This window comes from Lontra canadensis, unplaced genomic scaffold, assembly GCF_010015895.1.
Source record: "Lontra canadensis isolate GAN:19392208 unplaced genomic scaffold, GSC_riverotter_1.0 scaffold51, whole genome shotgun sequence".
Classification (NCBI taxonomy): Eukaryota; Metazoa; Chordata; class Mammalia; order Carnivora; family Mustelidae; genus Lontra; species Lontra canadensis.
This window is the reverse complement of record NW_022631045.1, coordinates 11,115,143-11,141,762: the sequence shown is the minus strand read 5'-3', so window position 1 is coordinate 11,141,762 and position 26,620 is coordinate 11,115,143. Positions and strand designations below refer to the sequence as shown.

Genomic DNA, 26,620 nt, shown 5'->3' with positions numbered 1-26,620 from the left:
ACATCAGATTGCTTACAATTTCCAAAAAGCACTAGATTTTGTTGGGTTGGGTCTTTACCCACGTCCTTCAACTAAAATGCCCTTCCCTTTTACTCTTCCTCAGTGTCTGCCCATTAAACTCTGCCTTTTATTTAAGGGTTAAGATAAACAGCTCATTTTCCCAAAAAAAAAAAAAAAAAAAAACATCATTTAAACTAGAATTCTTTTTTCTTTGTGTTCTGTTGGTGGTTTGTCTGTCTGTTCCTAGCTTATAAACACCCATCAGTTTCGGACTTATGCTCGGTGTTACATGGTATAAAAAAGATCGAGTAGTGAATTTAATTTAATGTGGTCCCAGGATTGGAATGCATCCAGGAACTTAGCAGAAATAAACATAAAACTTCTCTGGAGGAAAGCCACATAAGCCTCAAAAGATTCCCACTCATCAGGCTCCAAAGAACAGGGGCCTGGAGTCAAAAATCACAAAACACACCAAATCACCATGGATGAGAAGCAGCAAAAATGATATGCATCAAAGTAATATTTCAGAATACAAGAGATAAAGAGAAGATCTCAAGACCAACCAGCAAGAAAGTCAACTCACTTATGAAGCAGTATCACACTATAGTTTAGTGTGGTATAGAAGCAAATAAGGTCTAAGTGGCAAGTGTGGTGGCTAAGGGCATGAGCTCCGGAATTCACTGACTGGGTTTCAATGCCACTTCTATCCTTTGCAAGTACATCTTAGCAAGTTACTTTACCTCTCTATGACTTTAGTTTTTCCATCTATAAAATATGATTAATACCATTTTCAATTTCTTGTACTATACGAAAATGCACACATATTTCCTAGAAGAGTATCTGGGATTAATAAATGGTAGCTATCACTATTAAAGGAACTGGACAGCTGACTTCTCATTGGCAACGACGAAAAGCAGAAGACAGTCACTCTAGCTATCAGTCTAGAACTCTTGATTTACCCATATATTTATCTATATCTTTGTTCACTGCTCCTTCTTGCATTTCAGAATGCCCATCTGTTACCATTCTTCTTTTGCCAAAAGTACAATCTTTAAATTTCCTTTTGTGAGAGTTTATTGGTTAACTCCCTAAGTGTAAATAATATATGAAAATCACAGTGAAACATGAACACCACATTGAAAGTCACTTGAAACTCCCCAGGTTTCAACAGGTTAAAAGTCTAACCATCTCAAATGCTTCCAAAGAGACAGATATGTGGAAGTTCTCGTACACTGCTATCAGGGGTTTGAATTGGTAAAGCCAGTTTGGAAAAGAGTTGAGTATTACATAGAATTGTTGATCATGAACACATTCCTAAATATATAATCTAGACAAGTTTTTACATGTGCACACTGAAAGACATGTATGGGAATATTCGTAGAGCCATTGTTTCCAAAAGAAAAAAACTGACAATAATCTGTCTCCATTAACAGAAGTATGGATAATTAAATGTTATGCTCGTACCAGCAGTAGTATCATGATTGAACCTCAAGAAGATAAAGCTGAATGGAAAAAACTGTTACCATAGAAACTATTTCTAGAAAGAGCAAAAACATTCAAACTAAATTCAGTTGCCCCTTGAACAATGTGAGTATTGGGGGTGCTGACCTCTCGTACAACTGAAAATCCACGTATAAGTTCTGGCTCCCCCAAAATTTAACTAATAGCCTACTCTTGACCAGAAGTCTTACTGATGAAATATAAATGGTATGTAATACATATTTTGTATATTATAGGGATTACATACTGAATTCTTACAATAAAATAAGCAAGAGAAAAGAAAATCTTATTAAGAAAATCATAAGGAAGGGAAAAATACATTTACAGTACAAGGGAAAAATACATTTATAAATACAGCAGCGCTGTATTTATAGAAAAAACTCCACAAAAAAGTGGACCCACATGGTTAAAACCTATGTCGTTTAGGGGGTGCTCGGAGATGCATTTATATGGTAAAGGAATTTTTAACACAAAATTCAGAATAACGGTTACCTCCAGGATCAGGGGTACATAAATAAGTGTGGTGGGACTAATAAGATTCTATTTCTGGGGTGCCTGGGTGACTCTTGATCTTGGGGTTGTGAGCTTGAGCCCCACGTTGGGTATAGAGATTACTTAGAAATAAAATCTAGGGGTGCCTGGGTGGCTCAGTGAGTTAAAGCCTCTGCCTTGGGCTCAGGTCATGATCCCAGAGTCCTGGGATCAAGCCCCACATCGGGCTCTCTGCTCAGCAGGGAGCTTGCTTCCTCCTCTCTCTCTCTCTCTGTCTGCCTCTCTGCCTACTTGTAATCTCTGTCTGTTAAATAAATAAATAAAATCTTTAAAAAAAAGAAATAAAACCTAAAAAAAAGAAGATTCTAATTCTTAGAGTAGGGAGTAAGAACAGAAGTAACAGTTTTAGTCTTCCTTAATTCAAACATTTTTGTTTGTTTGAAAGATCTTGTGAATAAAGAAAGCATCATGCTTCATTTTAAGAAAATTAATTTACAGCAGACTTGAAGCATCTATCCCACAAGGCTAATAGGAAATTCCATCTTGGCCGTTATACGGGTTCCCCAACTTGAGAGTTATACAAGAGTTTGTTTTTCCCTGACTTGAGGGTTATGCAAAGGTCCTGATGTTCCACATGAGCCAACACAGGCTGTAGTAGCTTCCTTCCATGTCCCACAGGCCCTGCTATGTCTGTCCCACGCTTGGCATGCAAGGATCTTTGGGGACAACGAAGCAGGGGAAGGACCATGAGTCCCTGCGCTTAGAATTTTCATGCAGCTGAAACTTCTGAAACCTTTCCAACTCCCCATGTAAATTAACCTCCATTCCTATATATGTATCTTTGAACTCTCTGTGGATTTTCACATCACTGCTATACTCTGCTTATTAGAGCTTTCAAATACACACTAACTTTTTAACAAGTTCTCTATTGTTAAGACTCTCCTTGTGGCTTTTATTAGCCATGAGTAGCTGCCCCTATCTACTTGTGGACAAAAATATCTTAGAGGAAGGATCTCCTATCACCATATTCTCTGGATTACCCCCTCCCACCTACCTCCATTCTCCCCAACAGGGTCTCTATTTTCAAGCCCTTTTCCAGGAAGAAAAATGAAAGCTCTGTAGAAAGCCATCTCTCTTGTCCATCTCTCCTTGTAAACCTGTTTTTGGTCAGTTTAACAACATTTTTGCTGCAGAATAAATTGTAAGTCATCTTAATTAAATCCAACGCAGAGAACTGGTCATTCAAAATAGTTACAAAACTTAATGGCATTTGCTTCTTAGGTCCCCACTGAAAAAACAGAGTTGCAGTATCATAATTCGTCTAAAGCTGACACAACAAACATCCGTTCTCCCAGCTGAACAATTTGTGTACTTGCTTGAGGGGCTATCTAATCTTTCAAACAAAAAGAACTGTATCTAAAACTTTGGGACACTCTTGGCTTTCACTTTGGTAAATAAAGAATTCCATTTTGTTTTCTTCCTCAAGGACAACATTCTTTACCAGATGAGATGCTTCACCCTGACTGGAGAAAGGCAAAGTCTTGGAAAAAGGAAAAATAAGTCATTAAGCATGTATTCTCTCACACACCCACATACACACATGCCCAGGCACCATAGATTTAAAGACACAATGACTCACAACCCCTCCATTACTGTTGATTCCAAGGATGTCGGTCGCTCTCAGGTATCCCAACTTTACCTGGGCTGTCTTACCCGTGGAGAGTTGTTGAGATTTCTAATCACCTTTTGAAAATCCTTATGAGTTTACAATATAAACTCCTACTTTAGCTTTTGTCTTTCTTCTAACACATCATTCCTTCACACTCCTGAGCTGCTGGGGCCACTACATAGGTACCAGCCGTGTTGGGCTTGGATGCCTGGCTGGCTGGCAGCTCTTCTCCACCTCACTTGTGGTGCAGGTGACTCACTATGTGGCCTCTGCAGTCCCATTTCACCCTTCTCCCAGCTGAGATTTCTGTGGGTTTAACCCTCCTGCAGGTGTAGACGTTGACCATCCTTGCTGCATCTGAGAAATCCTTCCTTGGTCTAGTTTAGGAGCTGGGGTGTAATCTGAGTGTTCTGATCAAAAGGAAGCCTAATGACTTTGGTTAAATGTTTGGAACAGGAGATACCCTGTTTCTTCTCCTGGATATAAGAAAGGAAGCATGTAGCCTCAGGCTGCTTGCAATCAGCTTGTTCCCATGAGGGGATTCAGCCATCAGACAGGGCCGATGCTTGGAGAATAAGGCTCACAGAAGCCTCTGCTCTATAGTGCCTGAAGTCCAACTTCTCTCTGGATGTTAAGTTATGTGAGATAGTGATTGTTTAAGCCACTCGGAGTTGGGTTTTCTGCTGCTTGTCTCTAAAAAATATCCGGATATACTAAATAATCTCTGATCCTAGGAAGTGATTCCAGCCATCCCAAGAGGGGTCTCCCCTCCCATGGCAGGGCTGGGTGGGTCTCCTTCAGAGGCCCAAGTCCAAGTCTAGCCATTTCCTGCTTTCCTTTCTCCTGTCAGTGTTCAGTGCCCATTTCTGGCGACCTTTCTTTTCTGTCTCATTTCTTTGAAAACGAACAAACAAAACCCACAGAATCCATTTGACTTTTAAAGTTTAATTTAAACTTAATTTTTATTTCAACAATACATATTTACAAGTTAGATGGCTGAAAAGTTCTTAACAGAAAAATAGAAATCTCCACCCTATTGTTCTACCCCAAACTCCCTAGAGGCCATCCCTGTCTCTCCTTTTCATTGCTTCTTCTGGACTATAGCTCCTGTTGCTAAATAACATTTTTCTACAGCTTTTGTCATTCCCTAGCTTTAGTTATTATGCATTTTCTGTGACAGAAGATGGAGATCTAGACATCTTACACCTCTCCCCCGCATACATACCCTCTCATTTCTTAAAAAAGTTGTATCACAGTATTTTGTTATTTACATTATTCTCTGTGTAAACATTATTTACAGCTGAGCCACATAGTGTATTATGATTATATTTCTGTTCTTAAACAACTGTTTCTTTCTGCTAGCATTCAAGGATCACAGTGTCTTTTCCCTTGTTTATTTTTCTATGTATTTTCACTAGTTCATCCCAAGTTCTTCAAGAAAAATATAAATCCCTCCAATGCGTGCAAATCAATTAGTTTCTTTTTTCTTTTCTGCTATCCCCAACATCTTATTTTCTTCACCTTTCTCCTGTGTTGGATTCTTTGTTTCCTAGATCCCATGTTTTCCCCTATCTTGGCTTAATCACTTATTTTGGAGGAACACATCCTCCAGCGGGTTTCTAATAAAAAGTGCAAGGGTGATAAAGAGTGTTGAGACCTTCCATACTCAAAATGTCTCTATCTACCCTCTCATTTATTTGTAGGTGTTTTTCATGTTTGGGCCTTTGTGCCCCATGCCCCCACCCCCTGGCCTCGCTGGCCCCCAAGTGCAGTGGTCATTGACTATTCATAATTAAGAGTGAGGCTCTAAGAGGCTGACTAGGTGCTCTCTGAATGTGAGGGATTATTTGCAGTGTGGGCTTCCCTGTCGGGTAGGTAATAAGGGAGATTCTGGCTTTTGTGTTAGGAAATCCTCAACAGTCTGTATTTGTTAGACTTTTTCTTGGGTTGGACAGTTTCCCCACAGTGGGATCCTACAGGCACCTGTTTTGATGGGATATGAGTCTGTCAGCATTCTGATAGCCCCCCTGGGGCTCCTGTTTACTATGAAGACATTTCCTTTCTCCCAAGCTTGAGCCCACCACCTCCCTCCCACACTCTACTCTACCTGAGGTCAGTAACTCCAAAGAGAGTATCTTGTGAAAATGAGAAGGGGTAGGTGCCTGATGGGGAAAGGGAACTTTTATTCAGACCTTCAACCAATCTTCCTGGAGTTTTGTAGGGAAAGCAGTGGAGTAAACACCCAGCTATCTCTTCTCTACAGATATTTTTTAAACACTTACAAGCTGTGTGAACTTGAACAATCTTCTTAATTTCTCTGAGCTTCAGTTTTTTTCATTTGTGAAGTAGAAACACAAGGCTTTGGTGTGAGGGTTAAATGGGGTTGCTGAATGTGAAATGTCTGGCACAGTCTGCCCAGCATGGAGAGGGCATTCAGTTGTTCATGGTACAGTGGTCTGGGAGTTAGCAGTTGGTAGTCTCCCTAGGTTTGTTTCAGTGGACAAAAGAACCCCTTCCCAATATCCAGTTCTTTTCTATACTCCCTCAAAAGGAAAGCCACCTTATTCATGTTTTGCCAAAATCTTAGTAGAATTTCAGGGGTACAACAACCTTTGCAACTTATCCTCTACCCCACACTCTCTCTCAGTGCCCACGCAAACACTTAGAGCAAACTCCTCTGTTCTGGCTCCCATCCCATTGGATTAATGTGCAAGACTGAGAACTGAAGTGAAGTCAGTCCAAACCCAAATCCCAAGAGTAAAACTGACTCCCTCTTCTCTGTATTTTCACCCATAATCCCTCTAATCCTAGGCAATGGCCTCGTTCTTCCTCTTACTCTTCCTATCCTTTCTAGCCTCCTGGCAAGAGAGAAGCAAAGAGAACTTTCTTGCCTTCAGTGTGCTAGAGCCTCTATCTCAGTACAAAATGAAATATCTCCTTCTCCCTACTTTTCACCAGCCCTTTCTTGCCCCAGTCCTCCTCTCCCTTTCTCTCTCACTGTTCTTATTTGGGACCTGTTAAAGGGCAACTTTCTTCACAAAGTCTTTTCAGTGAATTCCTAGGACGCTTTTCTTATCTGCTCTGGAACCTCCTCTAGTTTTGTTAACTGGCTATATCTTAAAGGATTGAAGATATAAGAGGGGCTGGAGAAGCTGCAGAAGTTGAGATTGTCTTAACCTTAATCTAGAATGCCTGATGGGACCAAGATCTGGTACAGAATCTGACGAAAAGAAGCACACAATATGCTAAGCACTTCTTTCCCAGTCTGACATTTTAGGTTGCTAGACTAGTAGAGATTTTGCCTGCTTCATTTCTCATCTAGACTCCACCACTGAAAACACACCTAATAAAATGTTTGAAGTAGGACTTGATTGACCTTTGTTGGAAATGGTGTAAATATATGGTTATTTGGGACTATGTGTGAATGAAGGTGAGCACGAGGATACAAGAACAGGCCTTACCTACAAAACCCTTAAACTTGTGTTTCCTTTTTCAACCAGATGCAGACAGGAATGCTGCACTTTGTCTTCTGTAGGTGATCTTTTCTGAGTGTAGCCCTTAGCCTGTCCTTAAAATTTTCCCCAGCAAAGTAATAGAGCAAAGGATTGAGGCAGGGATTGGCTGCTGCCAAGGCCAGTGTGATGACCACAGCTTTATGCAGCTTGTCTCTGCATACATCCACTTCCCACGCAAGCAGGTGGAGGGTTCTCAGTACATGATAGGGCAGGAAACACAGGAGGAAGATGATCAAGGCAATGATGATGGTGAGAAGAGCCTTCTTGTGAGAAACCCGCACACCCAGTTCTGGGATCTTCACCTTTAACAGAGCTCGAATGATCAGCAGGTAACAAATGTTGAGCATGCAGAATGGCAGCAGGAAGCCCATCACCAAGGCAATGTAGTTCATGGTCTGCAGTTTAAAGATTTTACGCATATTCAGCTCTAAGCATAATGTGACACTGCCATTCCGCTCAGAGCCATTGTTCAGAAGCACTGCTGAGGAAGCCATGATAAGGAACCATATGATCCCACACAGAGTCCAGGCACTCCTGGTGCTGGTGACATGGAGGCGCCGGAAGGGGTGAACAGTTGCCAGGAAACGCACGATGCTTAGCACAGTCAGGAAATAAATGCTGCTGTACATGTTGACATACATAGAATAAGACATAATCCTGCAGGCCAGGTCCCCAAATATCCAATTGGAGCCTCTGAGGTAATAGTCAGCTCTGAAAGGTAGTGTACTTGTGAATAAGAAATCTGAAATGGCCAGGTTTAGCATGAAAACATTCACAGACGTGGACTTCTTATAAGACTGTAGGAAAACATATATGGAAAAGCCATTTCCCAAGGTTCCCCAGATAAATATTATCAGGTACACGGTAGGGTAAAAATCCTTTTTGAAGTTTTCAATTGTACAGTTCTCATTGCTGTTGTTACTGGTGAAGGTGCCATTGGATTCCATTTCTGGTATGGAGGTGGATGGAGGCAAGGACATAAGGTTTCTCTTCATCCTAGATTAAAAAAAAACACATACAAAAAGTTACTTCTTGCTCACTACTTACAGCTTTTCAGATTTTAATGAAACAGAGAAATACTAGCTTTTCTTTGCTACTTGAGTCAAAAAATATCTGAAAAGTCTTTACTGTATGCTCCATTATTTGTCACAATAAATTTCTAGAATGCAAAATAAACATTAATTTATTTTGTTAAAGCTGAAGCTTCAAACTTAGGAGAACTTTGGCTCAGTGCCTAGGCTAATACTGCAACTAAATCTACCAGAGAGCAGATGGCTCATCAGAATGTATGGAAGACAAAGGGAAATGGCACAAATTTTCAAGTGCTAAAAGAAAACTCTACCAACCCCAGAGTTCTATATGCTGCAAAAATACCCTTCAAGGAGAAGTCAAGACATTCTCAGATGATGAAAAACTAAGAGAATTTGTTGCCAGCAGACCTACCCTAAATGAATGGCTAAAAGAAGTCCTCTAGACAGAAAGGAATCAATAAAAGAAAGAACCTGAGGACAGCAAAAAAAAAAGGTAAGACATGAAAAGCAAAAATATATAAGTACAAGAGGATTTTCTTCTCTTTTTGAGTCTAAGTTATGTTTAATGATTGAAACAAAAACTCTAACATTGATGGGATTTGATATGATGTAGGGGAATTTTTAAAGATAATTTATTGTAATTGGGGGAGGGTAAAGGGACACAAAAGAGGTAAGTTTTCCACACTTTGCTTGAGTTGGTAAAATGATGATGTCAATAGACTGTGGTTAGTGACATATGTATAATGTAACACCTAGAGCAGCCATTATCAAAAGAGACTCCGAATTGCTAAGGAAGTGTTGAAAACAAAAATAAAACTGGCGGCATCACGTTACCTGATTTCAAGCTTTACTACAACACTGTGATCACCACCAAGAAAGCATGGTACTGGCATAAAAACAGACACATAGACCAGTGGAACAGAGTAGAGAGCCCAGATATGGACCCTCAACTCTATGGTCAAATAATCTTTGACAAAACAGGAAAAAATATACAGTGGAAAAAAAGACAGTCTCTTCAATAAATGGTGCTGGGAAAACTGGACAGCTATATATAGAAGAATGAAACTCGACCATTCTCTTACACCATACACAAAGATAAACTCAAAATGGATAAAAAACCTCAACGTGAGATAGGAATCCATCAGAATCCTAGAGGAGAATATAGGCAGTAACCTCTTCGATATCAGCCACAGCAACTTCTTTCAATATACGTCTCCAAAGACAAAGGAAACAAAAGCAAAAACTTTTGGGACTTCATCAAAATCAAAAGCTTCTGCACAGCAAAGGAAACAATCAACAAAACAAAGAGGCAACCCACGGAATGGGAGAAGATATTTGCAAATGACAGTACAGACAAAAGGTTGATATCCAGGATCTATAAAGAACTCCTCAAACTCAACACACACAAAACAGACAATCATATAAAAAAATGGGCAGAAGATATGAACAGACACTTCTCCAGTGAAGACATACAAATGGCTATCAGACACATGAAAAAATGTTCATCATCACTAGCCATCAGGGAGATTCAAATTAAAACCACATTGAGATACCAACTTACACCACTTAGAATGGCCAAAATTAGCAAGACAGGAGACAACATGTGTTGGAGAGGATGTGGAGAAAGGGGAACCCTCTTACACTGTTGGTGGGAATGCAAGTTGATGCAGCCACTTTGGAGAACAGTGTGGAGATTCCTCAAGAAATTAAAAATAGAGCTTCCCTATGACCCTGCAATTGCACTACTGGCTATTTACCCCAAAGATACAGATGTAGCGAAAAGAAGGGCCATCTGTACTCCAATGTTTATAGCACCAATGGCCACGGTCGCCAAACTGTGGAAAGAACCAAGATGCCCTTCAACGGATGAATGGATAAGGAAGATGTGGTCCATATACACTAAGGAGTATTATGCCTCCATCAGAAAGGATGAATATCCAACTTTTGTAGCAACATGGACGGGACTGGAAGAGATTATCCTGAGTGAAATAAGTCAAGCAGAGAGAGTCAATTATCATATGGTTTCACTTATTTGTGGAGCATAACAAATAGCATGGAGGACATGGGGAAATGGAGAGGAGAAGGGAGCTGAGGGAAATTGGAGGGGAAGATGAACCATGAGAGACTATGGACTCTGAAAAACAACCTGAAGGTTTTGAAGGGGTGGGGGGTGGGAGGTTGGGGGAACAGGTGGTGGGTATTGGGGAGGGCACGTATTGCAGGGAGCACTGGGTGTGGTGCAAAAACAATGAATACTGTTACGCTGAAAAGAAATTTAAAAAAAATAATAATAAAAGCTATACAAAGAGATATGCTCAAATACACAAGAGCTAAATCAAAACGGAATTCTGAAAAGTGTTCAAATAATCACCAGGAAGATAGGAAAAAGAAAATAAATAATGCAAATAGAAAAATACAATAAAATGGCAGACTTATCTCTAATAAAAAAATAATTACATTAAACATAAATAGTCTAAAGATGCCAATTAAAGTACAGATTATATATGTATATAAATATATGCTTATATAATAAATTCACTTCAAATTATAGTATTGGCAGGTTGAAAGTAAAAGGATGAAAAACAAGTGTCATGCAAACATTAATCAAAGGAAATAAGGGTTGGCTCTTAATATCAGATAATGTAAACTTCAGAACAGAGAAAATTCTGGGAGAGGGACATTTATATTATGATAAAAGAGTTTATCTGCCAAAAAGACATACCAGTTCAAAATGTGTATGCACCAAACAACAGAGTTGCAAACTATGTGAAGGAAAACTGATAGAATTGAAAGGAGAAATACACAAGTCCACTGTTATAGTTGGTAATTTCAAAACCCTGTCTCAATAACAGATAGAGCAAATAGGCAAAAACTCAGCAAGAATATGGAACACCTCAAATACAACATCAACCAACAGGAACCAACTGTCATTTATAAAATACTCTATTCAGCAACTGCAGAAAACACATTTTTTCAAGTGCCCACAGAACATATACCCAAATAAACCACATCCTGGGCCATAAAACAAACCTCAACAGATTTAAAAGAATTGAAATCATACAGAGTGTGCTCTATAACTACTATGGAATCAAACTAGAAATCAATAGCAGAAATATAGAAAATCCCCAAATTTTTGGAAACTAACAACACACTTCTAAATACTCCATGGGTCAAAGAGGAAGTCTCAAGGGAAACCAATAATCTACTGAACTAAATAAAAATGAAAATGCACCATATCAAAATTTGTGGAGTATAGCCAAAGCAAAGCTGACAGAAAACTGTATAACACTAAATGCATACAGGACCAAAGAAAAAGTTTTAAATCAGTCATCTAGGCTACCATCTCAAGAAGGTAAAAAGAAACCAAACCCCTTTAAAAGTGGAATAAACTCAGGGAACCTGGGTGGCTCGGTAGTTTAGGTGTCCAACTCTTAATCTCAGCTCAGGTCTTAATCTCAGGGTCATGAATTCAAGCCCTGCATGGGGCTCCAAGCCGAGCATGGAGCCTACTTTAAAAAAAAAAAAAAAAAAAAAAAAAAAAAGTGAAATAAGCCCAAAGCAAGCAAAATGAGGGAAATAATAAAGGTAAAAGCAGAAATCAAGGAAATTAAAAACAGAAAAATATAGAGAAAAATCAATGAAAGAAACAACTTGTTCTTTGAAAAGATAATTACAATCAACAAACTTATAGCAAGATAGACAAAGGTAATAATAGAGCAGACATAAATTGCCATTATCAAGAATGAAACAGGGGACATAATTATAGACACTACAAACATCAGAAGTATAAGGGAATACTATGAATACCTCTACATGCGTAAATTTGATAACTTAGGTGAAATGGACTAATTCCTTAAAAAAAAAACAACCTACTTCAGACCTACTGAGAAAATTACAATTTAAACTCTCAAAAGGAATCTCCAAGTCCAGGTGGTATCACTGGAGAATTCTACCAAATTCTACCTTATTTAAATAAGAATTAACACCAATTCCATAAAATCTCTTCCAGAAAATGGGAGAGGAGGATACACTTCTCAATTTATTTTATGAAGCTACTATTACCTTGATATCAAAACCAGACACAGTATAAAACAAAAAACTACAAATCAATATTTCTTATGAATACCAACACAATATCTCTTACCAAAATATTAGCAAAAAAAATTTTAGCAATATTACAAAAAGAATTATGCACCATAACCTAGCAGGATTTATTTCATGCATTCAAGTCTCATTCAATATTCAATATAATTGGGGCACCTGGGTGGCTCAGTGGGTTAAAGCCTCTGCCTTCAGCTCAGGTCATGATCCCAGGGTCCTGGGATCGAGCCCCGCATCAGGCTCTCTGCTCAGCAGGGAGCCTGCTTCCTCCTCTCTCTCTCTCTCTGTCTGCCTCTCTGCCTACTTGTGATCTCTGTCTGTCAAATAAATAAAATCTTTAAAAAAAAATTCAATGTAATTCATGTAAAAATTGTATTTTTTTAGTGTTAATGTCATATTCATCTAAAGTGTTCCTCTTCTTTTTTTTTTAATTGTTATGTTAGTCACCATACAGTACATCATTAGTTTTTGATGAAGTGTTCCATGATTCATTGCCTTTTTTTTCTTCTTTCAATTCCTCTCTCTCTTTTTTTCCTCTCTTAGGAAATGAATGATTACCTGATCACGAGCCCCTCACTCTTTTTGTGCACATTTCTAGGAACATACGGTGTAGATAAACAGGCAAAATGTCTGAAATAAAAGAAGACAAATTTATTAAGATGTATTTCATTTTGCGGACACTAAACGTGTATTTACATTAATAGCTTTTATTATTACAGTTGTAAGGAAAAAAAGAAAGGGCATTATATACAAGTTAAAAGAAGATACCAATTTTGGTATGTTTCAGAGTCTTTAAAAAATTAATTTAGTATATGACAACTAGTGTCAGCACAATATTTTGATTTGAACAAGGCCAGGGTTGATTTTTCCATTGGCTAAACTGAATTTCCTCCATGGGATTTATGAATTAAGCAATATTCCACCATTTTCATTAAGTTGTTTAAAATTTAAGATTAAACATATAAATTTGTATTTAACTAAAAGGGGTAGTGACCACAAATCCTTTTTAAAAACTTATTTTATGACAATCTTACTTTGGGACAAATCACAAGAATTTAATGTTTTAACTAGCAGCCACTATGTAACCATATTGTTTAAGAGCTCCAGGAGCTCCAGCAAGGCTTCTAGAGGCCTTAAGTCCACTTTGCCACTTAGTTTTATGATCTCCACTAAACTTAATAATCTCCCTGTTGGGGGCACCTGGTTGGCTCAGTAGGCTGGGAATGGAACTCTTGATCTCTGGGTCCTGAGTTCAAGCCCCACATTGGGTGTAGGGATTACTTAAAATAAATAAATAGTTTCCTTGTTGTACAGAACTTCCTATTGATAGAAATGACTTGGGACTCTTCAGCCAATCACATAACCTCCTACACAATTTTGTTGGTTTCCCTTAAAACATCACCATCCATTGCTGTAACATTAAACCAAGCTACCCTCCTTTCCTCATCTATATATGTATGTGTATATATACACACACACACACACACACACACACACACACACACATATATATATACATATATATGTATATATATGTATATAAAATCCCATGATTGGTTATCTTAGTAACCAAGGTGTCCATACATTGCATGGACTTTCTAGATTCTCCCTTGCATATCCCTGATTTAATTTTGTTGGTTGGTTGGCTCATACTTAGAAAGAAAAATAAAATTGTCAAACAGGCTATGCTGTTGGTGACGTGACTTTATCCTTGAAATATAAGCTTTACCTTGAACTAAAATATTCAGATGGTTAAGTTAATTGCCTTTACCCACACTTGCTGACAAATGGATAAAAGAACAAATATTTATACTGATACATAGAATATGATTTTGCATTCATTCATGAATTCAAAATACCTTAGAAATAGAGATTTCTATTAAAGATTATTAAAGCATAACTGACATATAACATTATGTTAATTTCAAATGTACAACATGACTTTGGGAAAGGATCACCAAAATGAGTCTAGTTACCATCCACCACCACACATAATTAACAGATTTTTTTCTCTTGTGATGAGAACTTCCAAGATCTACTTTCTTAGCAACTTTCAAATATGCAGGAAATATTATTGACTATAGGTACCACACTGTACATCTCCCTGACTTATTTTAATAATCAGAAGTTTGTACCTCTGCATGTCCTTCACCCATGTCTCCTACTCCCACCCCCTTCCTCTGGCAGCCCCCAATCCAGTCTCTCTATGAGTTTTATTTTATTTGTTCATTTGTTTCTCAGATTCCATATATAAGTGAAATCACACAGTATTTGTTTTTTCTCTGTCTGAATTATTTTACTTAGCATAATACCCCATAGGTTCTTAATTGTTTTCTTAATTACTGCTCTAAAATTCAGCCATCTTTAAGAGTCGAAAGTTTTAGAAAATGCAAAAAAAAAAAAAGGATCAAAGTAAACAATGGATCAAAAGTAAACAATGGATCAAAGAACCCTGAGATTCTTTGCTATTACCCAAAGATACAGCCATAATAAAAGTAGAGTTTAACAAGGCTGCTTCATGATATTACCTGTAATAGCAGAGATAAACTGGTGATGGTATTAAACCAACACTGGCAGGGTAATTTGAAGGCTATCGCTAAGGATGCTCCCATGTATGCCCCATCTGCCATCAACACAATTCTAGCAAGTCTGTAAAGGTAGAACATGGACATCCACAGTCCCAAGGCTCCTTTGAACATCTCCAGAAAGTCTATGAATGTGTTCCGGTTATTGCTCATTCTCAGAGTGTGTCAAGGCTTTTCTTTGCTACAGAGCTCTGTAGAAAAAAAAAATTGCTTGATTTGGGAATCCCAACTTGTCTCTTCTGTAAGAGACATACATTTCACTGATAGAGTCATCAAAGAACCACAAAGCTTTAACTTTTACTTAGTAACGTCACTGTACTTATCCATAGACAACAGGGAAAGTAACAAGAACAAATGGCATTCTAACACCCTCAACCTTCTCGTGATTGAAGTATTTCCACTGGCTTTGATTGCAAGCAATGAGATCAGCCCCCCTAGAACCCACAAATTACCTGAGTTTACAAACTCAGATTACAAACTCCTCCTAATTTGTTTGTAATTGCTTAATTTATTTACTTAATTTGTAAACCCTTCCCTCTCCTCCTCCCCCTCCACTTCTTTTTTTTTTTTTTTTTTTTTTAAGTAGACTTCACATCCAGCATGGAGTCCAATGTGGGGCTTGAACTCACAACCCTGAGACCAGGACCTGAGTTCAAGAGTTAGGGACACTTAACTAACTAAGCCACCCAGGCTCCCCTCTGGGTTGTTTTTTTCTTAGATCATAGCTACTGTTCTGAATTTAACAGATTACTGACAAAACTTAATAAATAAAACCAACCAAAAAACAAATGAAAAATACTTCAAGATATAAATTTTCTTCTCTCTATCCCTTCTGATAGTTAAGTTTCTCCTCACATAATTAACCCTAATTTCAGTCTTATCAAAATTATATATTGACCCCATATCTACAAAATGCTTCTGCCGAAGTCCTTACAACCCTATCAGCAAAACCTAACCCTTTGGGAGTGGGAACAAAGATTGAGTCTAACCTGGGTAGAAAACATTACTTTATTTTCTTCAACAACCTTCCAGCCTGCTTTGCAGGACCTGTTTGACTCCACTGAAGGCATCTGTCCACCTCCAATGACTCTCCACCACAGATACTCAAATAAAGAAAAAAGTCTCATTCCTATTGTGAGAAATGAATCTTAAATTCCCGGTTACCGCTTGTCTACTTCTTAGGGAGACATCGAGCTTATACCCACCTGCCACACACTAACTCACCCTGTGTATTCACTATCATCGTTAGAGGACATCAGATGTTTAAAATTACCACCCCTCCAGAAATTACGTTTCCCTAAAAAGTTACATAGAGACATCTGAGAGAGTCAGGCACACGCTAATTGAGAGAAGTCTCTCTCAGCAGAGATAACAGACTGCCCGGTGTGCATAATGAGCAACCAACCACCAGAGTTGGAATAATGCAATCGGAAAGAATCACTCATAACTTGTTTCTGACCCTGGCGAGAGCATTATGTATTTAAAGTATACAACTTCTGCTCTGGAACCTGACAAAGACTCGCTTCTTGATCAAATGCTAGCCAGGCTCCTCGGAGCCCTCTTCTTGCTAGGCTTCCCACTTGAATAAAGGACTAACAGTTTTTTGGTTTTGTTTTTTTCTGTGTTAACATTTTTTTAAATTACAAAAACGACAGTAGGTTGTAAATGCTGTTTTGTCGTCTGTAAATAATTTTCCTATAAACAAAATGTCACAATCGTTTTCCCATTTGATAGATTTTCTACTACAACACGAAAAAATATTTGCTTGTGTAAACAGTAAAGATGTAACATGACTCTAAGCCAGAAAACTTTGCCTCATGTCCAAACACATAAGAATTAGTGGTAGGACGGAGGAGAAAGTATTTCTGAAGGGGTAGACAGCCTAGCCTAACCACATAAATATGCAACAACTGTTCATACAGTTTATGAGGATTTCTCAACCTATGTTTGCCACACTCTTTCTTTTTTAAAAAGTATTTTTTATTTAAATTCAATTAACATACAATATATTATTGATTTCAGAGGTACAGACCTGTGATTCTTCAGTCTTATACCCAGCGCTCATTACATCACATGCCCTCCTTAATGAAGGACTAAGAGGGGCACCTGGGTGGCTCAGTCAGTTAAGTGGCTGCCTTTGGCTCAGGTCACCATCTCAGAGTCCTGGGATCGACCCCTGCATTGGGCTCTCTGCTCGGTAGAGAGCCTGCTTCTCCCTTTCCCTCTGCCTGCCTCTCTGCCTACTTGTGCTCTCTCTCTATTTCTCTGTCAAATAAATAAATAAAATCTTTTTAAAAAATGAAGGACTAAGAGTTTTTTTTAACAGTTTAGGGCTACATCTCTAGGATGGCCATAACCTCCCCTTCTTATAGAGCCTGAAAAAACTCAAGGCAATCGAAAAAACTTACTGTTTGTTCCAGCCAACGCCTGAAGATAGGCCTCCTGTCTCCCTCCCTTAGGGAGGGTAGCATCCTAAGCTTCAGAAGTGTCAGTTAGCAAACCCAGATGCAGTTCACATGCGCCAACCTCCCCTTCCCATTTTTTGTAATTTTTCACTTCCCTGATTCTGCTGAACGCCTGTTTACCCCCTCTCTATTCCTTCATTCTTCCTTAAAAACATCCACTCACCTCTGTAAAAAATGAAGTTGAGTTCAGCTAATGTTGGGCTCTTTTCTCTACTGTAAGAGTGTATTACTGATTAAAATCTGTCCTTCCTTTAACTAACGTCTGGCTTTGTTTATCTTTGACAAGGCCCAGGTTTAAATGTAAATTCGTTAGGCAGAGTTGTCATAGATAATAACATAGTCCTTACTTTCTCCTTAACTAGCCAAAGAGAATTTTCTACTAGAGTAAACACTTACTACTGAACCTGTATAAATATTACATAACAGCTTAAGACTTAAGGTATGGGAATAGGGAACCTTGCTGGATGTCTAGAAAAGAACAGGAGGATCAGGGGACATGTTTTCATTATCGGAGTATGACAGTATGGGTCCCTATTTTTCAGAGTCTGTTATACGAACTAACCATCCTTGTTCCTGAAAAGTCCTGCTTCCTTGAATATTACCCCCAAAGTATCCAATGCAAGCATAAGTCCTATTATAATTCCTAACATCCTCTTTCTGAAATGCCCCACTTTCCCTTCATGTGCATTCTGCCTTGACACAAGTCAATAGACCCACCTTTGTTCAACAACAGGTATGTTCCCAATGGCCTTGGCTAGAAGACATTGACTCTGAGAATCCACATAAAGATCTAAAGAATAAAAAAGTTATGGTAAAACATTAGTTAAATTAACCTATCCAAAGAGATGGTTTGTTAATATATTTTAATGCAGCAAGGATGTTTTTCAATTCTCCTTCAGACACTTATGTGAAGGTGTAACTCAGAAAACATGGTTGACATGTAAATGCTGTACAAAAAAAAAAAAAAAAAAAAGCTTTTTTCTTTAATTCAGCATTTCCCAAAGTATCTTTCACAGAATATGAATTCCATAGGATACTCTGTAAAAGACAAGCCTTCCATGTTTAAATCAGCTTGAGAAATATTGTAAACTCTAGTATTCTTCTCTTAGAGATTCATAATGCACGTTAAAGGCTCTATGGGGGTCCTGCAGAAAGACAGAAAAAAGACAGCTTGATTTATACACAGAAACCTTCCCTTTTTTTGATCCTAAGAACTCTTGTGCACATTAACATATTTTAATACTCCACAGAACTAATGTTCTAAATAATCTTACTTACAGGGAAATGCTGATGTTAGTATATAATTTTTCTGGAACAAGAATTTTTGATAGAAGAGAAAGAGAACCCCCACCCAATGGACCAGTCCAACCAGCAAGTGTTCAAGTGTTTGGAGTTGGGGAGTTCTAAGCACTTACTTCTGGGCAAACCAGCATTTCTGAGTATTCATTACTTCATTTGTAAAATGGAGATTGTATTAATTTCCTAAGGCTGCCTTAACAAAGTACCACAAACCTAGAGGCTTAAACAACAGAAATGTATTCTCTCACAGTTCTGGAGGCTAGACATCTGAAATCCAGGTGTCAGTTGGGCCATATTCCCTTAGAAGCCTCTAGGGAAGACATCTTCCTTGCCTTTTCTAGCTTCTAGTGGCTACCAGCAATCTTAGGCTTTCCTTGGCTTGTGGATGTGTCACTCCAATCTCTTGACTTTCCCATGGTATTTTCTTCTGTGTCTTCACATCATCTTCCTACTACATATTCTATGTTTCTGTGTCTTCTCCTCTTCTTACAAGAACCCAGGTCTTTTGGCTTAGGGCCCATCTTACTCCAGTAGGACCTCATCTTAATTAAGTCCATCTACAAAGATCCTATTTCCAAATAAGGTCACATTCACAGGTACCTGAGATTAGGACTTGGATCTGTCTTTTTGGGGAGATATAATTCAACCCACAACAAGGATATATAACATTGATTTCATGGGGTTGTTGTAACCATTAAATGAGAGAGAGAGAGAGAGAGCACTTCACACAGTACTTGGTACTGGATAAATGTCCCCTTGCTCTTCCACCCTCAGGAATGTATGTAGGAATGATCTCGCTTCGACATCTGTCATTCTACTGACCATGAGGGTGATGACCTCAGTTCTCATGTTAGTATGAAGTGTAAAAAGTAGACTCCTCTTCGTGTTTGCTAGAAGGGCATACTGTACAGAAATACTGACAACTCGGATTTTTCTGACAAGTTTATGATGAAAATCTCTCAAAACAATTCCACTCTTTTGCTTTCAGTCCATTTCTATCAGGCAGCCTTCTAATAACCCATCTGCTTCATCAGGCCTCTCTGGAAGGGTGGACTTTGAATCGTGAGCTGGAAGGTTATAATAAAGGGAACATAGAACTTCCCTTTATAAACATTCAAACCAGAATAACAAGAATTCTGGGTTAAAAATTATTTCCCTGTGAGTTGGACTTGTATAAATTGATTTCTTTAGGCCTAGGAGTAGACTGACAAGATGAGAATTCTCATATGCAGAGCTGAGGGCCACCTCTTATTTCAGAGAGGACCATAGGGCCTTCATTGTGATGACATGAATCATGGCTCTCTGTTTTTGATCTGTCTCAGCAGCAAGTCTGAGGTTTCTTGCTTGGGTTATAGGGAGAATGGTGAGGCCATCAGCTGGGATGAGGAAAGTATGCTCTAGAGCTTAGGAGACAGCTCATGGTAGAGAAGCAGTTCAGAAAGATGGTCACACAGAGGCTGGAATTCTGTAAGCCTAATTGAGGAAAGGTAATACAGCAAAATGAGGAACTTGGAGACAGTGTTTGAACTCATCTTATAGGGAATTAAAATTTCTATTGGTTGGCAGGGCTAGGACAGAAGGATCACACCCCAAATCCCAAAATGCTAGAGGTGGTACAGGCAGCACAACCCAAGTCCATGAAGCAAGCCTGGAGCTGGATTCAATGTCACAGTTATGTGTCTGGAAGGGCGGAGCACTAGAACCAGGGTCAACAAACAGAGCCTTGGGGACAAAGAGACAAGCCATGATAAATAAGACTGGTATATGCCCAGCCAGAGGAATTCCCATGTTCCCAGGGGTTTTATTACAAATGGCTTTTTTTTTTGGTGGGGGCTGGGGGAAGGATGGAGTCTTATCCATATGACCATACAGAATCTATTCTAGTCTTAAAGACTCTAACTTTGGAGCCAGGATTCTGATAGAATCTTAGGGAAAGCTCGTATCTAACAGACCAGAGAAGAATCTGAAAAAAGTAGAAATGGACCTAAAAATAATCAATCTTTAGACTTTTTGACCATGAAGACCACAGCTCCTATCTCAGGACCAACAGGACTTGTGAATTGCAATGAGAATGGCCGCGGGGGTGGGGGGTTGTGCCTGGGTGGCTCAGTGGGTTAAAGCTTCTGCCTTTGGCTTGGGTCATGATACTGGGGTCCTGGGATCGAACCCTGCATTGGGCTCTCTGCTCAGCGGGGAGCCTGCTTCCCTCTCTCTGCCTGCCTCTCTGCCCACTTGTGATCTCTGTCAAATAAATAAATAAAATCTTAAAAAAAAAAAAAGAATGGCAGCTGGGGTAGGTTGGGAAGCAGCCTGCCCTCCTCCCTGACTAGGGTGTGGCAAGCATTCAGAGACACTGTCAGCTATGGATGCTGAGGAAAGTCCCTCATCATATGCAGGGCATGGAATCTAGCAGGTGTGACCACAGACAAGAGGTCATCAAAAAAGATGGTAACAGGTGTTCCCACCAGGAAGTTGAGGGGTGTGAGGGAACCAAAACCAGACCCTAGCAACAGGGACTCCTTGAGCAACTGGAGAGCAAGGCAGAACTCAGGGGGAAGTTTGTCTGTAAGCTTCAAGACCATTTAGAGCCATGCCATGGTGCAAGGAGAGGGTCAGTATAGGCAAGCCCTGAATCCTGGAGGCCCTGAGTTCTGGAGGTCCTGAGTCCTGACATCTTCGATTCCTGGAGGCCCTGAGTTCTGGAGGCCCTGAATCTCGAGGCCTGATCCTAGAGACCCTGAGTCCTGGAGGCCCTGGTCCTAGAGGCCCTGAGTCCTGGTCCTAGAGGCCCTGAGTCCTGAGATCCCTGAGTCCTGGAAGTTCTGAATCCTGGAAGCCCTGAAATCTAGAGGCCCTGAGTCCTAGAGGCCCTGTGATTTGGAGACCCGAGTCTTAGAGGCCCTGGGTTTTGGAGGCTCCGAGTCCCAGAGGCCCCAAGTCTTGGAGAGCCCAAGGGCTTGGGCACAGAGACTCAGGCCAGGGATGCCAAGACTGGGGTCCATTTTCCCTAATGAGGTGGAGACCAAATCTCAGAACAAAGAGAGATCCCCAACTTTAAAGCCAAGGCACAAACTCAGGATCAGATCATCCCCCAGGGTAACTGAGTTCTAGAGCTGTTTCTGTTCCTCTACCTGAGATTGGGATTGGTTCTGGGCCCTGGAGGGGACCGGAGGGGAGTGGGAGTGGTCGATGGCTGACGAACAGCCTCAGTTGCAGGGAGAGGATACCCTAGAAAAGCTGGAGCTTTGATTCCAAGAGCATCTTAATCCCTGGAAAGCTTAAGAAAGAAAATACATGGATACCCTTCCTAGAAGCCTCATCCAGCTACCAGCCACAGGCTAAAAGCAGGTCAGCTCAGTTCCAAAATTCCATTTAGCTCAACACTTTCTCTTGAGAATCCTTTAAAACATTTTGGCTGTTCTTTCCTGCCCATATCAAATACAACTGACCACATCACACTTCAACCTTTTGGACTGTTTTTAAAAAAGAAAAAGAAATCGCTTGCTGTATGTGGCTATAAAAATCAGCCAGACCAATTAAGTACGTGACAGGAAGATGAGAAATACATGAAGAGGTAAATTCAAGGAAAATTAGGAAATAAACTGACAGCCTAATTCCCACTGCCTTGGTGGGAGAGGAGTACGCAGCTTCCTAGACTGAAAAGGAGCCGGGAACAAAGAAAGAATTAAGGCTTTGTCTCCCGCAACAAGACAGAGGAAACAGTGAGAAGCCGCAGGAGACAGGGATTCCGTATTTCAGTTAGGAAGAAAACCACATGTGTTGCGTGGTAAGAATCTGCTGTAGATGAATAGCTTCCATTGATGTTTGGGATGTCTTCATGGTCAGAGCAAAGCCGCAACTGTCCAAAACGTCACAGAGATATTTTAAACTGTACTTAGAAAAAATACCTTTTTTTTTTTTTTTAAAGAATAATCCATTTTTTGACAGGGCCTAAGGATCCGCTGTCACAGAGTACCTCCCCCTTCGCCCCCCACTCCTCCACCGCCCCCATCAGATCCAAACGGGACTGTGTGCCCACAGGTGTACTCGACTTCAGTGCTGAGATCTGGGCCTGGGACTTGTCTCAGAACCTGAAGACTGAGGCACTCAGACACACCGACAGACACGTGAGCCTCAGGAAGCAGAGAGTGATAAGCATTACGCAACCGGAGGCTGTGAGATTGAGATAAACCGGTGAAGAATCAAGAATCTTCTGGAGAATAAAGGTCAGTGCCCTAGGCATCATCTTTATGAAGAATTCATGATGGGATTTTTCTAAGCCATCAGCACCAAGACAGGAGAGCTATAGACCTGCCTGCCAGCAGCCTCCCAGGTTACCACTAGGTGATGTTCTGGGTCCTCTGTTTGGCCACTCTCTCCTGGACTTCTAACTCCCACAGTGAAAATCCTTTCATCAAGTTAACATCAGGCCCTTGGTTGTCTGATTTCGTCAGCTACCCTCACTGCCCTCACTTCGAGATACCCGCCTTTGCCAGACCTGCCTGAGGGTTCTGAAAAAGCTCACGTCCTCCACCAGTCACAAATGTTTGCTCATTCAAAATAAGCAGCAGCCAGCCCGTACTGTGTTTACTCTGTGGTCCGCACTCTGCAAAGCTCCTTCTGCGTGTTAACTCAGTTAGTCCCCAGATATCCCTAGATAGTCTGAATTGGCTATTTTATAGATGAGGAAAATTAAAAGTGCAAAGATATGGAGTAGCTTGTGTGCCCAAGTTCTCTTGTCGCTTAGTGGTAGGATGGGGCTTAAACGCCGCTACTTGCTCTCTGTCACAAAGCTCTTCTGCCTCTTTCTGCACTGCAAATACTGGGTCCTGTGTACCTGACAAGGAAGAAAATACAACCTTAGAGCTGAAGGAACCCCCAGAGTGGTAAATAAACCAGAAACGTAGTAGACAAAGCCAGGTGAGAAGGGCCATCAGAATGAAATGCTGTAGGGAACAGCCTTGGGGAACAAGAGTGTTTTTAAGGTACTAAGGGGAAAGGCTGGCTAAGGAGAGGGGCCAGGGGTTCCAGACAGAGGACCAGGCTGTGTGAAGACTGGTTGCTGTGAGCACAGGGCAAGTCTGGGGAACGGCAAGTGATAACAACCTAGGGGAAGCATGAAAGGAAGGATGAGTTGGGCAAAGGGTGGTTTGAGAGTGACCTACATCCACACAAAGGAGTTTGGGTTTTATTCTGGGGGCCATAAGAGCCCTTGAATTGCAGAAAGCAGATGCGTATTTTTAGAAGGGTGATACTGGCAGCAGGTGGAGGACAGTTGGGAAGGAGGCAAGCCTAGGTTCAGAGAGACTGCAAGGAATTGTCCAGGGCAGAGGGGGTGGACATCTGGGTGGGACTGAGAGACATAAAGAAAAATGAGAGGTGGCCAGAGTTGTGGCTGGACCACTTATGGAATGTCAAGGGAAGTGGGGGCAGGGGGGGAATCTTCTCAGGTCTTTGCTGGGAGAATGGTGCCTTCCACTAATAAAAAGGACATAAGAAGATGCTGTTTTCGGGTTGGGGCGGGGGAGGGGTGGAGAGGATGAGTTCAACTAGGGACATTTTGAATATGAGGCTTTTGTGACACATGTAAATAAACTGTCCCCTTGCAGTCTAGAGCTGGGGTGGAGGGGTTAAGGGAGCTTGCTGAGTTTGTGGTTCATCAGCACTTGATGGTGACTAAAGCCAGAGAAGTTGAATGACCTCCCACAGGGACATGAAAACAGAGAAGGAAAGAGCGCCAGAGATAAGACCTTGGGGGTGAGGAGTGGGGGTGGGGGAATCACCAGTTAAGAGCCAGGCAGAGAACAGGAGCCTGGAAAGATGGATGAGAAAGGCTGGCCAAACCCAAACCAAAAGAGATGAATCAAGAATGCAGTGTCAAGGAGACCAGGAGAAAGACTGGTGGAAGAAGCAGGATAAAAGTCTCAGGGGACTCTGCAATAAGAAGTTTATCAGTGACCAGAGGGGTCAGGTGAAAACCCAAGGACGGGGCAGCAGTGACTGCTGAGCTGGGAGAGGATCCTTTCCTGTTCTGCGGCTGTGAAGGGCATGTTGCTGGAGGAGCATTCTGAGTCTGGGAGGGAAGCTGCAAGTATTCTCTTCTCTGGAGACACCTTGATTGTGACCCTTAGCCACACTCCCTCCTGTGACTTGGGTCTCCTCCTCTCTTCGTTTCTCCTTCTCTCTTCCAACTTCATCCACCCGAACCTCTAGGCTGAATGTACTCTGTACCTGAAGGCTAGCGGGCCTGTCTGACTCCCAAGCTGCCTGCTTTTCCAGCTGCATAACTCTTACTCTCTACCCTTTGGCTTCCTCACCCTCCAAGTGAGGCTAAACAAGAGAGCCTGTAGGATTGTTCTGAGTTGTAAAGAAAAGAATATGTTCACTCCACGCAGCGAGTGGTCAACCCAGCGCCAGTGTTCTCTTCTGTTCTGCGACCTACTGGAATTTTTGTTTTTGCTTGTCCTCTCACTCTTAAATTCCCTGAACTCCGGGCTCACTGTTGTCATTTCTTTCTCATCGCCCCCTTTTTAACTTACAGCAGTAGCTGCCCTGCCCCATCCCCACCACCTCATGAGAGCCACCTGTGCATCATAGGGGACTAGGATGAGGTCATCTGTTTCTGTTCAACAGTTGGTTCTATTGCCCTTTCTTAAACTTCCTTCTCAGCTACTCTAGAATTTGGTCCTCAGGTCTTATCAGTGAAACCTCCATTCCTTCTCTCTCTTCTGTGGTCCTGAGTCCTTGTGGTTTTCCATTTTGTGATTGTTCAGCCCTTCCGAATCCACTGTTAGTTCTTCTTTACCCAATTGTGGACCCCACTGGAGCCCCACCATGGTCCTCAGTTCATGTCTCTCTATAACCCCCCAAGAACTCACCCACCATGGAGAACTTACCCCATCTCTCTGCCTCCGACTCCCAGATGTTGCTTACATATGAAAATACCATATTTTCATCTTATAATTTACAAAGACTTTTTTTTTCTCCGTTACCTCATTTGCTCCACTTGGCTATCTTTTGAGATAGGCTGAGTTGGCATTTTTATCTCAGTTTTACAAATAAAGAAAAAGAGCTCTGAGATCTAGAAAATTTAAGTGTTTTTTTTCCTGAATTCTAACCTAAGCCATGCTCCTATATTTCTAGTTGTCTAGAGGATAGCCTTATTTGGAGATTCTGTCTCTACCTCAGATCTTACTTGGGTCTATCCTTCCTCTCAAATCAATCCCACTCAGCTGGTGTTGAACGTGAACCCCTGACATTTACATGTTGAAGCTCCAACCTCCAATGGGACTGTATTTGGAGATAGGGATTTCATGGGGGTGATTAAGGTTAAATGAGGTGATATGGTAGAGTTCTGATCCAATAGGACTAGTGTCCTAGGAGAAGAAACACATTCTGCCATGTGAGAGGACATAGCCAGATGGCAGCCACGAGGAAAGGTCTCAGAATAAAACCCATCTTGTCAGCATCTTGATCTTGGACTTCCAGCCTCTAGAACTGCGAGAAATAAATTTCTGTTCTTTAAACCACTCAGTCTGTGGTATTTCGTTATGGCAGCTGGAGTGGAGCCAGATGGCTGGTGACCATTTGGGGGATGTTTTCTTTCATTTTTCTCTTTCTTTAATATCTCACATCACATCAGTTGACAGAGTTATCACCATCATTTTTATATGACATGCCTTGAATTCTATCCCTCCTCTCCACGTTACAAAGTCACCACTGTAACCCTGAGTTTTGTTAGCTGATGCCTAGAAACCATTAGCCTCTCCTGACCTGTAAACCACTGCGAGATTAAACAAGTCAAAACATCGCAGACCCGTGGGATTTGATGGTCCAGGTGAATTCTCGGCCCCATCAGACCTCTCCCTCTCCTCCCTACTGATGTCTACATCCTCCCCCTAAGTCACCATGGGTTTGAAGTTCTCCACAGTGTGAGGCTTCTGCTTTAATAACCACGCTGCAG

At 40.8% G+C, this 26,620-nt stretch overlaps 1 protein-coding gene across 6 annotated transcripts in view; it reads right to left on the bottom strand.

Annotated features, from left to right (window-relative positions):
• Positions 1–4,596: 4,596 nt before the first annotated feature.
• Positions 4,597–26,620, bottom strand: part of CYSLTR2 (cysteinyl leukotriene receptor 2) — a 30,589-nt gene continuing 8,565 nt past the window's right edge. The window contains exons 2-3 of one of the 6 annotated variants that reach the window (XM_032874071.1): positions 18,196–18,503; positions 4,597–8,172 (exon numbers count right to left, since the gene is read on the bottom strand). In XM_032874071.1, coding sequence (XP_032729962.1) covers positions 7,134–8,171 — 1,038 coding nt within the window. In that variant the 5' untranslated portion in view covers position 8,172; positions 18,196–18,503 and the 3' untranslated portion in view covers positions 4,597–7,133. Of the gene's footprint in view, positions 8,173–11,606; positions 11,623–12,866; positions 12,902–14,836; positions 15,079–18,195; positions 18,504–26,620 lie in introns of those variants that run through there. The other 5 variants (XM_032874072.1, XM_032874073.1, XM_032874076.1 and 2 more) reach the window with 5 other exon arrangements.